At 44.3% G+C, this 12968-nt stretch overlaps 1 protein-coding gene across 1 annotated transcript; it reads right to left on the bottom strand.

The window, feature by feature from the left end:
• Positions 1–5611: 5611 nt before the first annotated feature.
• LOC144820344 (uncharacterized) lies at positions 5612–6148 on the bottom strand. The gene has a single exon (XM_078677911.1). The coding sequence runs from the start codon at positions 6146–6148 to the stop codon at positions 5612–5614; it is 537 nt and encodes a 178-aa protein (XP_078534037.1).
• Between the last annotated feature and the right edge of the window lie 6820 nt (positions 6149–12968).

Raw genomic sequence — 12968 nt, 5'->3', positions numbered from 1 at the left:
AGTTAGAATTTCTATAATGAAAATGGTTTACTTCTTAGGTCTCTGTTCCTTTTTACAAAAATATCACAATTGTACTTCCTGGTGTGTTTTTTCAAGCGGCTCACCACCATTCTGGTAAAACTAGCCTGGGTGGGCATACGACGGAGGGTTAAATGGCAAATTCTCACATTACCATATCACATGGGGGGTCTAGGGGCGCATGAACTAGATCTTTATTATAGAGCGGTGTAGTGCGCACATGCTTTCCTCTGAATGCATGGCTCACCAGACATCCATCATCTACGCATTGAAAGGGAGGTTGCTTACCCCGCCCCTTGCCTACACTGCCTTTTTCGCCCCCTGACCGCAGGACTGGAATTCTAGATTTGATCAATGCGACCACCCATGCCTGGCATCACCTCCTAAAGATGCAGGCTGGGGCTATCCTCTATTCGCCTCTTGCTCCGTTGGAGTGGTGTCATTGGTTGCCGCCATGAAGGGACATGGGAGTTGTGCGTTTGATGAGGGAGGCACAGCAAAAACTTGGGACACCGTAACAGTTGGTGCGGACACACCCACTCTTCTAGCCAAGTTTCAATTTCATAGGACCAGACATGCACTACTTCAGCTCTTGGGGACTGACTTGGCGGAACCACCTGAACTGACTGCTCTTTCATTAGTTATAAAAAGTGACGCACCGACGAGACTAGTTTCTAAAATTTATAAACACACTATATTTTACAAAGTCCCGCTTGGCATGGCAAAGGGATCTGAATAAGGATATTGATGACGTTATGTGCACTAACACGAAAAGAGTTTCCCTCAACGGTAGACACCGACTGATACACTTCAAATATCTCATTAGACTTTACTACACCCCGGAGACACTTTTCAAGTATGGTCTGAGGGAAGAATTGAGGTGCGAGCGTTGCAATGAGCATTTGGCTGACTTCATGCATTTGGCTTGGTTCTGTCCGGGGTTGCGATATTTTGGGATTGTGTATTTTCAGAAATGGCTGCGATTACAGGGCGTGTGCTTGAGCCGGAGCCAGCCCTGGTGCTGCTGGGCTACTCCAAACCTTTACCTACAGGGACAGGGTCAAGACTGATTTGCATATGGCTGGGTCCAAACTGGTGGGGTGTGGTGAGCAAAAGAATGATGGATTAAACCCAGATCCTTGTGACTGGGGGTGAATGTTTGCATTGTCCAGCATTCCGTCCAACAATTGTTTCTTTTGCATATGTCGCCCTTAGTGGGAAGGCTATGCCCAGACGTGGGTCCCATGCTCACTACACCACTGGATTCAAGCTAGCCTGGCTGATGAAGGGTGATGCCCTGAAACCGGTCCCAGGATGCTTGTTTCTGGTCCAGGGAGGACCTGGCTTGGCAGTTCGGGCTGGACTGTTCCCACAAGGAACAGGGTCAAGATTGATTTCCATATGGCTGGCTCCAAACTTGAGTGGTGTGGTGAGCAAAAGAATGATGAATTAAACCCAGATCACTTGTGACTGGGGGTGAATGTTTGCATTGTCCAGCATTCAGTCCATCAATTGTTTCTTTTGCATAAAAATAATAAGACATGTGTGGAATACAGGAAGTGAGTCAAGAGTGGCCGCATTTATTCAAGAAACAGCTTAAACAGTAAATGTCAAAAACACGTCATTATTCAAAGATAACACCATGCAATGTAGCAAGTAACAAGTGTCAAAGACACATCGCAGATCATGAGCAAAAACATGCAATCTAGTAAGTTTAAAATCATGGCAATCCAAAGTAAGAGAGAGAAAATAAAAAATCAAAGTACAATGAAGCATAACAACCTCAATTGAAAATGCTAAATAAAAAGGTTAACCACGTCGAGACTCAAAGGTTCACTGTACAAGGTGATCAACGAATTACCTGATAGGTGGCCTTTTATACATTTTTAATGAGGAACAGTTGAACGCAAGATCTTCTGGCTTTAGATCTAGCTCTGGCAGGTTCTTGACCACAAATCATAACAAAAAATTGGACATTTTATCAAAAACAACTTGCGTCACTTCTCGGACGTTTTAAGGCAGTATCTCTTTATATGTACATAGCGCATAGAAAAGGTAATTGTCACTATAAGGCAAGTGGCCGTCTTAGTTTCACAGGCAAACAAAAAGTATCAGGTGAGTAGCTATGGAAAGTTACAGTAAGCCCCCACCCTATTCTTGCCCTATTGTTTTCTCCTAAATGACAAATGCATCCTGTTGTTGCTACACCTCGTGATGTTCTGCACGCAGAGGACAGTAGAGGTGGGTGGGGGCCTGGTGATTTGCTTATGAGAAATTCAGTGAACTGAGGTTAGTGGCCTTTGCACGAGAGATATCTGTAATATTTTTCAGTTTTAGATAAGCATGAGCCCTACCATTTAAGTGAATGCTTAGGGCACTATGGGCAATTTAGCACTCTGTTACCTATTGACTAGCAGGGACATTCAGGACTCTCATGCTTCAAAGGTGGAAAGTAATAGCTGAGACATTATATGGTAAAACGGGACCCTGCTTCAACCTCCTCCTCACAGATTGCGATTTTACTCGGGTCATTCAGGGTGGCACAATTATTGCTACAGCCCTGGTACCCATTTTCATCCCTATCCTGGGTACCACCGGTACCTTATACTAGGTCCTTACAGGGGTGTAAAACTACTAGCCAATTCGGTGTACCAATTCACATTTACAGTTTGAGAGAAAGAGCACTGGTGCTGGGCCTGGTTAACAAGACCCGGCACACTTTCAGATCAATTACACAGCATCTAACAGCAAAAAGTGGGGGAATGACCATCCAAAGAGGGCACTTTACAACAATTGTCCCCTGATGAAAGGTGATGAGCACTAACTTCCCTCATGGTGCTTATCATTGTCTAAGTGGGAGAACCTGGAAAGGCTATCTGCATTGGTATGGTCATTCCCTGATCTGTGTTCTACTACAAAGTCCATCCCTGTAGGGAAATGGACTACCTCAACAATTTGGGGTTCTCTCCCCTCATCTACATTAACCACATGAGAGGCCTGTGGTCGGTTTGAAACAGGAAATGAGTCAAAAGCAGGTAGGGCTTCAGCTTCTTCAGGGACCAAATCAAAGCAAAGGCTTTCCTCTCAATGTCACTCCTATGCTGCTCTCTAGGGAGAAGTTGCCTGCTAATGTAGGCTACCGACTGTTCTCGGCCTTAACATAACAAGTCTATTTATAAAGCGCACATTCACCCAAGGGTATATTGGCCCTGAATAACAGATGTTTATTGTTACCCACCTCAATAGTACTCATTTTATCAACCTCAGGATGATGAAAGGCTGGATGAACCCTCCAGGATTTGAACCTTTGTACATGACGTTGAACAAAGGCCCCTGCAGTCTAACTCTCTAAAATTGAACGGCGGAAAGACTGTGGTATTGCTGCTGGGCTCTGATTTTTCTTTTTGGTCACCTAGACGGTGGCCCACCTGTTTGGGTGACTGCCCAGTCCCAGTGCCTTAGTCAAAAATCTAGGATTCATCTTCGATCTTCGATGATAAACTGACATTCAACAGCCAGATCAACGCCCTTTCCTCACCCATCTGGTTCACCCTAAAAACGATTATGAAAATTCGCCCATTCATACCACCTGATTCCAGCCGCAGCCCGTGGAGGGAGTTCCGTGGGGCAGAAAGGCGGAACTCCCTCCACTGGCCGTGGCTGCCTGACTCCCTAAAAACTCTGGTTACAGCACTAGCCTTGTCCAGGTTGGACTATGGCAATGCCCTGCCCATTGGGATCCAATCTCAGTATCTACAAAGGTTGCAGTACCTGCAAAATGCAGCAGCCAGATTAGTATTGGATATTTCCAGGTTTGAGCCAGTCTCCCAGGTTTAAGTGCAGTGTAGTTCCTATATTCCCAAAAGGCTCTGCGCATTGGAATAATATATGCTATAGATGTGACGTAGGACTTAGGTTGACTAGGTCTCTATCGAATATATTAGACTTAATTGTGAGTGCCAGCTAGCTCAGAGGTCACTAGAAACTTTCTCGAATACACAAGAAGGGATTAGTTTCTGACAACCGCATAAACATAACAACTTTGTTTCCCCAAGATAAAACGTATCTTCAGAGTCGTGGAAACAATAGATAGATATTTCACTCAGTCAATCATGCATGCTTCGTTTCATTAGAGGTGCAGAGAAATAGAGAGACGGGCGTTTTCAATAAAAGTGTTCATTGAACAGTCTTCTTTCTCATGCAAAAGAAATGAACTGCTACAATCGTAATACTGGCTGTAAAGTATAATACGTACAGCAAGAAGAGTATTATAAAACAATACTGTAAAAGCATGGTATGGTTTCTAAGCCATAAAATACATACATAAATAACAAAGACTAAAAGTACTCAACTGGTGCTTCTAAAATACGCCTACCCCGATGTAAGTAACCTAAGTCTAGTACGAGGGAAGAAGTAAGTGAGGTGTATCATAGGTTTAGTTTTTTTGCCAAGAATCTAACCAAGATTTCTCTTAGGGTCTAATCAGCTCCATACCTTGGTTTTAGAATGAAGGAGGTCTGGTATCTCTGTCTCCGGATTCTATTTCGCAACACCGCACAAGGGGAGCTTGGAAACACTGGAGCTGGATTCTCAGCGAGAGAACGGCAGCCTCTCTGCCAGTGCGTCAGCTGGAGGGTCGGCTTCCTTCGGCACTTGCTGTAGCGAGCTGCATTGGGCAAGTAGATAGTCGAACTGCTCCAAACTACCGTGTGTTTGCTGGGGCAAGTGTGGGCATATTTAAACCTTGAAAGTGCCTGATTTGACATAAAGTGGGACATAATAACGTCCCCAAAGAACCCCAAGGGAACTGTAGTTCTTTGAAAACACCATGATTTCTAGGACAAATCAATATTCAAGAAAGGGGATGTCCCTGACTGCTGAAGCTGAGTTTTCCAAGAAATTGCTGTGGCTTCTTGGAACTAGTGGAAGTATGCATGCCTGTATTTGGACTGGATGGGTTATGTCTAAATATGGTTTTGATTTCTATGCCTATATAAGGACAAGGTGAATTATACCTATCTAAGGGCATCAATTGGTAAATTACACTAGGGTCCTAAAATGCTATACAACATAAGAGCCCTACACTGGCTCCCTGTGGACAAGAGTATCAAGTTTAAATCCCAATGCCTTGCCTATAAAGCACTACATGGCGCCCGGTCTCAATTCCTGAGGACTCTTCTGAAATGGTATGCACCATCAAGAAGTCTAAGATCCGCACACAGCTAACTTCTGCAAACACCCAGGTTTAAGAAAGCACGCTGAGGGGAAGAAGCTTCCTCTTAGGGACAATCAAGACATGAAACCTACTCCCGGTTGCCATAAAGAGCAGCCCCACACTTCTATCTTTCAGAAAGGCGCTGAAAACCTGGCTCTTTTCTAATTATTAGGATCTGCACACCACTCTGGCAACGCTACTTGACCCACTTGTCTGTAGCGCCAAGACGCCCCTCGGCAATTGTGCACTTTACAAATGTACAAATCATATCAAATCACATCATAGAGTGGATGCATTAGTCCACTAAGCCACCAGACCCGGCCCTTCATAGTTGGTCTGTGCTAACACTGCCCCAACCCCATGTTCAGAAGTGTCTGTTTAAATAATGAACTGTTTCCCATAGTCTGGTCCTTTTAAAACAGGTGCTGAACACATAGTTGCTTTTAGGGTGTCAAAGGCTTTCTGACAGCCTTCGGTCCAAATGACCTTCTTGGGTTGCGTCTTTGAGGTTAACTCAATGAGAGGAGTCACAATAACTCCATACCTCTGCACAAACCTCCCATAGTAACCAGTCAGGCCAAGGAATGCCCTGACCTGAGCTTGTGTCTTGGGAGGCTCCCAGTCCAGAATGATCAGGATCTTGAGTTGGAGATGTCTAACTTGGGCTCCACCTTCAAGGTGGCCCAAGTAGACTACAGACCTCTGCCCTATCTGGAACTTATTGGCCTTGATAGCGTTCCCTGCCTGTTGCATTGCCTGCAAACCTTCTCTCAAGTGGACCCGGTGATCCTCCCAGGTGGAGCTATAGACAGTTATATTGTTCAGATATGCTGCACTGAAGTCATCCAGGCCTGACAGAACTCTATTCACTAACATTTGAAACGTGACAGGTGCATTCTTTAATACAAAAGGCATCACTTTGAACTGAAAGTGACCCTTTGGGGGGGGGGGGGTTGAATAAAGACTCTCCTTTGCACCCTGGGTCAGCAGAATCTAGCAGATGTGAAATCAAAGGTACTGAGAAACTTGGCTGCCTGTAGCTGATCAATAAGCTCATCTGCCCTTCGAACGGGGTGGACATCAGTCTAGGTCACTGCATTCAGCCCTCTGTAACCCACACAAAATCTCATTTTGACCTTGTCACCTTTCGAACGAGGTTTGGGGACCAGTACCACTGGGCTTTCCCAGTGACTGTAAGAGGGTTCTATTACCCCAAGTTCCAGCATCTTACTGACTTCTGTTTTGATGCATGCCTTGACTTGATCAGACAGTCTATAGATTTTGTTCTTTACAAGGAGGCCGTCACTGGTATCCACATCATGGGAACACCATCTGGTCTGACCAGGAGTCAAGGAAAAAAGCTCTTCAAACTGGCTGAGAACTTCTACAGTCTATAGTCAGCCTGCCACCTTACAATGAGTTTGTCAGAAAGTTCAACACCCTCTACTGTACCATCTATTAGGTTTGTGGACAATAAATCAGGGAGAGGTTCACTCTTATCCTCCTGATCTGCATCAGTGATCATGAGCATGGTCACGTCAGTTCTGTCCTGGTGTAGTTTCAGGCGATTTAGATGAAGTACTCTGCAAAGATTTCTAGAGGTGCCTATGTCAACCAAGTAGGTGACATCCCCTTTCTTTTCCACAATTGGATTGGTCCCAGCCCACTTGTCCACTTCTCAAACACCCATATCAACTGTTCTGGTTGGATTTCAACCAAGGATGCCTTCTTTTCATGCCAGTGCTTCACAAGCTCTTTGCTAACCTGAAGATTCTTGTTTGCTTTCTTCATGTACTCAGCTATGCATGAGCGTAGGCCAAGCACATATTCTAATATGTCCTGTTTGGGTTGTTTGAGAGACTTCTCCTAACCTTCCCTCACTAGACTCAGAGAACTCTTTACAGGGTGTCCAAACAGAAGTTCAAAGGGACTGAATCCAATCCCATTCTGAGGAGCCTCCCTATTTGCAAACAGGAGGAATGGCAATAGGACATCCCATCTTTTTCCAAGTTTGTCTGGGATCCCATGATCATGCCCTTAGTGGTCTTGTTGTACCTCTCCACCAAGCCGTTCGTCTGGGGGTGACGGGGCAGAGAATCTGTAACTCACACCACATTCATCTCACATAGCTTTGAGGTATGTTTCCATGAAATTGGTTGCCCTATCAGAGACCCCTTCTTTAGGATGCACTACCCTGGTGAAGATGCCAAGGATGGCCTTTGCCACAGCAGGAGCAGTTGCAGTCCTAAGAGAGATTGCCTCTGGATACCTAGTAGCATGTCCCACTAATACTATAATAAATCTGTTTCCAGATGTAGTAGGAGAGTCAAGGAGACCAACCATGTTGATCCCTACCCTCTCAAAGGGAGTCCCAAACATAGTTAGTGGCATTAAGAGAGCCTTTGGTGGCGAGCCTGCCTTACCAATGGACTGACAGGTTACACATGAGTGAAAAAAACTCCTTCACAATCTCTGACATTCGGAGCCAATAGAAATGGGCCACCAACTGTTCCCAAGTCCTTCACTGACCGCGCTGTCCAGAGAGCAGGATGTAATGGGCTAAAGTGAGAATAAATTCCCTGTATAATTGGGGGACCACCACTATCCTGGCTGTCCCTGGTTTGGGGTCCCTGGCCTCAGCAAACAGCAATCCATTCTCCCAATAAACCTTGTGAGTGCAATTGGCATCTCCTTCTTCTTGCCTGGCAGCTTGCTGCCTAAGGCTCTTAAAGATTGGGCATGTCCTTTGCTCCTGGCAAAGTTCCTCTCTTCAGGGTTCCCCTTCACTGACTGAGAAGCTTCACCAGGTTAGGCCAGGCTTCCTCAGTTGCAGTTCCCTCTTCAGGCATCAGGGCCTCCTCCTGGGAAGAGTTCTCCCCATAATCGTGTTTGTCCTTAGAAGCTGGGTCAGCAGTCATCTTGCCCTTCCTCTTAAAGTGCTTGGCCATAGTTTCAGGCTTGAGCTATTTACCTTCCCCCTATCTTGCAGCCTATGCCCTAGTTATCACACACACCCACTCAGGGAGACCCAGTATTTCTATGTGAGCCCTCTTTTCTAGTTCTGCCCATGCAGAAGTGTCCAAGTCATTGCATTGCCAAACAAACAATGTACTGGTAACGTAGGAGACACAATCACCTTCTTCTGGCTAGTAACTCCTCCCCACTCTAAGCTCACCGGAGCCATTGGATGAAGCTTATTCTAAATATCAACGTTGGCAATTTGGTGACTGACGGCAGGGATCATTTGGCCTGGGTAGACCAGTTTGTCTGTAACTCTGGCACCTGTATCCATTAGAGCCTCTACTTTAGTCCCATTAATTCTTGCCCACTGTATATACTTCTCCAAGCTTGGAGGTAAGACTGCCAAGACTTAAATGTCCAACTCTCCCACAGAAACCAAAGCTGCTCAATGTGTTCTATGGGTCCTCCAGAGTACACCTCTACTTCATCCCAACACTAACAGTTCTCTTGGATTGTCCTACAGTGGGGGACTTCTTGGAGCATATGGCATCACCCCTCTTGTGTTTTCTGACAGTCAAAGCATGTCCCATCTTTCTTGGGGTCCCATTTCTTACCCTGAGACCCCTTTCCTTTGTACTGGGAAGATTCTCTGGGCCCACCCTCTTTGGAAGTCTTTGGGTTCCTGATGAGGACTCTGTCTTTTTAACTTTGTCAGTGCTCACCTCCTTCTCCTGTTGGGACATTTGAGCACCCTTCTTTGGTTCACCCCCACCATGGGTCCTGTTCTGGGTGGCCCTTGATTTGACCCATTTATCTCTAACCTTAACCAACAATCTTGGAGAAGATAACTCAGAATCTACTAGATGCTGTCATAATTTCTCTGTAGAACAATTGGTTAGAATGTGCTCTTTCATCAACAGATTATACAGTTCATATGTTTCCACATTATCACCTTTAATCCAGCCTTCCAACGCATTGACTGAGGAGTCAATAAAAGCTACCCAAGTTTGGTTTTGTTCATTATCGGTTCTCTAGATTTGATTCTATACACCTCTGTAGTGAGTCCAAACCCTTCCATAAGGGTGTCATTCATGCAATGATAGAACTGAGCTACTTGCTCATCTAGGGTCAGGAGTCTATCCCTGTCCTTAACTAGTGGTTCTACCCACAGCCCCAGTGTTGGCGACCTACTCTTCTCATGGTGTAAGCTCTCTCAAAAGCTGCAAACCACTTGGATATGTTGTCTCCATCTTTATAACCGGAAACTATAACATTTGGAACCTAAGGGTCACAGTATTACTACCTGACCCTAATAATTTTGATGCAACCATCCTTGGGCTGGCTCTAGGCCCAGATTAGACCTTCTCTCTTCTAAGGCTAGTGTCCTCTCCTCAAGTTCAAGCTTTCTCTCCTCCAGGGAGATTTGGGCAAGCTTGTCCTCAAGGTCTCCTACTACCCTACTTACAATTCTATTACTAGAGTGGTCTCTGCCACTAACTGCAGGTGAGGGAGGTCTTCGGAAGTGTTTGAGATCTTGGTTCTCATCCTCTTCCACTACTTGTTGAGCTAAGACATCTCCTTCCTGGCAGCAACTTTGTAGCCAATACCTCTAAGTTTGCACAAAGCTCTAAGAGCCTCGATCCTGAGAGGTGGGAGAGTGATTACATGGAGATTCTATGCATTCCCCATTTTGCTTAATTTATCTAAAAAGTGGGAAACTGATCAAAAAAAACTTTTAAAATACTTGGACCTACTTTCTAAAAACACTTTTAAACCTTTTAGTTCAATATTGTGATAGGGATGTAACAATGGGCCCTAGCAATTTAAATAAAAACTAAATTTTAAAAAAACTGAAAAAAAACACTTTTTATATCTAAAGATTGAGGATTTCTTTTGCATCAAAAAATACTTATGCCTAAGTAGTGAAGCGAAACACAAGTTCGAGAATCCCACTGCTCAAACACCAATGTTGAAAGGTGAAAGTATTATGTGGTAGGGCAGGGGTGACTTACCATTGCAATACTAGCACAATACACAAAGTTGGACCCTGGGTACTCTCCCACTACACCTTCTCTCAGTCCTGGTAGAGTGGTAAAGAGCAGACAGGCTAATTTGAGGAACATGTGTTAAGCATTTCACAACACAAACATGGTCGATAAGTAGCTGACACGACTTGAGAGAAATCCGACACCAATTTATAAAAAAGCTCAGATTGTTATAAATTTTTAGACACCAAAATGAAATCCATACATATACTCTAACCGGAGCTATCAATTATAAAGCATTAAATAAATCAGTACTTTACAATGGTAAAACATTAAAATTGCGGTCAAGGGGAAAAACACATACATGCAATCGGTTACTTAGAGAGTGAGTTCCATGGAATCTACTTAGGATCTGATTACGACTTTTAAGGAGTCTGGAACGCGGGCGGCATGGAGGACCCGCGGCAGTGCATCTTTCAAAGGCAGCGGTGCCTTTGATAAAAGCACAGCAATGGGACTTCACAACAAGGTTCCTTTATGGCATTTACTTGAAAGTCCATGCCGTGCAGGAACTGTTGTGAATGCACACATGGGGGCACATGTTATACCCTTCCTGTGTACATCCACAGTGTAGGAGGCACAGGAAGCTTTTGTTTCCTCTCCTCTAGGGTTTACACGGAGTAAGAACTTCTATGTAAACCCTGGGGGAAAGGAAACTTGGAATATGTTTAGTGGTACTGTGCTGGTCACGCCAAGCATTTTGTGGCCTACTGACCGCCACATCACCTCCAGGAAATGGCAGTTTCCTGGTGGCATTGGTGGTCCGACCGTCCAACTCATAATGGGGCAGTCAGACTGCCGGTGCTGTGGTGGCTGGACCACCACCGCCACGCCCTCATGAGTCTAGCTGTCCTTGGACCACCAGACTCATAATTAGGGCCTACAGGTTGAGGTCTTTTGGTACCCTTGACCAGTACTTGACAGCTAGCACAATTTTACCTGGCTCAGGGAAGCGGGGTGCAGAGGTGCACTTTTTCCATCAAACAGAGCTGTCAATCAGGCTTCCTGTATTGGAAAGGTTACCTTAGCAAAACGGTACTTGTGGGATGAGTTGAGCAAAAGTAGAGCAAAGTCAAAGCAAGGAGCTGGCCCTGGACCAGGAGTCTCCAGCCAGACCCGATCTACCTGGCTTGAATGATTCTGGTGCAGAGGTGCTCTTGGCTATCCATGGTGCTGAACCATATTCACAGTAGGAGGAGCTGGCAGGCGTGCTAAGAGAGGCTAAAAAAAGACGTTTCTTATGGAGCTACTGGGATGGCTGGTCATTCATGCAGGTGAATTTATTCTCTTAAAGCTGTGAGTATAGCAGGTTGAGGTTGACTGAGTCACGAAGACGCCAACACTGTAGGCTTAAACAGATATTGTTGGCAAAAAGTTGTTTTGTAAACACTTCATGTTCTTTTCCTGTGGCCTACTGGTAGGCACTCACCAAGTAGCCATCTTGTCAGGTGCACGTATGGATGAAACAAGGTCCTCCTGCCCTGATGAATTTGCCAGTAAATATGCAATAGCAATGAAACATGTTGGCTGTTCTACTTAATATGGTCTAAACATGGCATTCCGTTTTTAACCGTGAGTGTGGGCATTGATAATTGAAGACAAGTGTGTATTGCTTCTGTAACAAATGTTTTACTTTTTTTCTCGTGAGGAAGAAGTTTCCCTTACTCTTTGGGGACCTCTGGGGTTGTGAGTTGTGTTATTTATGCAATACAAGCAGATAGATTACAACACACACATAACATTCTTCTAAACTTGTTTGGGTGTTGGTTCCTTCTCATCCATAGGAGAAGTGCTGATGATGATATAGTAAGCAAATTGGTGAGAACCGGCCAATCTCTCCCTGGTCGTTGGTTATGCGAGGCACTCCCTATGTTTTCTTCTAAGGGTGTTCTATAGCTGCACTCTTTATATCCCTCGGGACCAGACTTGTTTCTATTCTTTTTTTATAGTTACACAGACACGGGGAAGAGATATACACTAGAGACAGCACTATCTTTGGTATAGAAGAAGTGGACCCTAAAACACAAATAAAAAGGATTTGATGTGTGTGCTATACCAAGGGCCTTTTGTATAATATGATTAGTTGAGAGGAGGGCGCCCTCTTTTGCTCCTTTGTGTATGTAGTCACATATAGCCCTAGCCATCCATCTGTAAATCTAATAGGTTGGTGGTGGCCACCTTCCCCTTTTCACATTTGGAACTGCTATTTCTTGGACATCATTGTACAGCGTTGAAGACGTGTTTGCCACTTGAATTGAGGACATCCGCTTTGGATAGAAGCACAGAGCCATTAAAATCAAACTATTCAACATGAAAACTTTATTTAGGATTTTGCCAAAAGGGCTCTTTTAGCTGATTCTTTCTTTCTGGCTTCATTTTTTCTTTTTAAATAGAAATTGCATACTAGAGTTCTCAATTCTTCCTATGAAAACCTTGAATAGTATAGTATCAAACTTACTCAAACAAATGAATACATAAGGAAGCATTCATAATTACCCTATCAATAGATTTTTATCACAATTCTTTTATAGTAAAAACTAAATATTTATTTCAGATATTTTAAATTTCTCTAAATGTTCCAATGTTTGCGTTCAGCATATATGTTCTTTCTTACAATATCATCCACTTTGTATAATTTTCAGCTACCTTTACATTCCACAAGTAGGGAATGTGTTGAATAGCGGAGAGGAATAATTTACTATTCCCACTCCAGCAAGTGCAACACTAGG

Source organism: Lissotriton helveticus, chromosome 2_1 (genome assembly GCF_964261635.1).
Source record: "Lissotriton helveticus chromosome 2_1, aLisHel1.1, whole genome shotgun sequence".
NCBI classification, from domain to species: Eukaryota; Metazoa; Chordata; class Amphibia; order Caudata; family Salamandridae; genus Lissotriton; species Lissotriton helveticus.
The sequence above is the reverse complement of the archived record's forward strand: the minus strand, read 5'-3'. Positions and strand labels throughout refer to the sequence as shown.

Coding starts and splice junctions, on each gene's coding strand:
- LOC144820344 (XM_078677911.1), bottom strand. CDS start 6,148: ATGCCTTTTGTATTAAAGAATGCACCTGTCACGTTTCAAATGTTAGTG.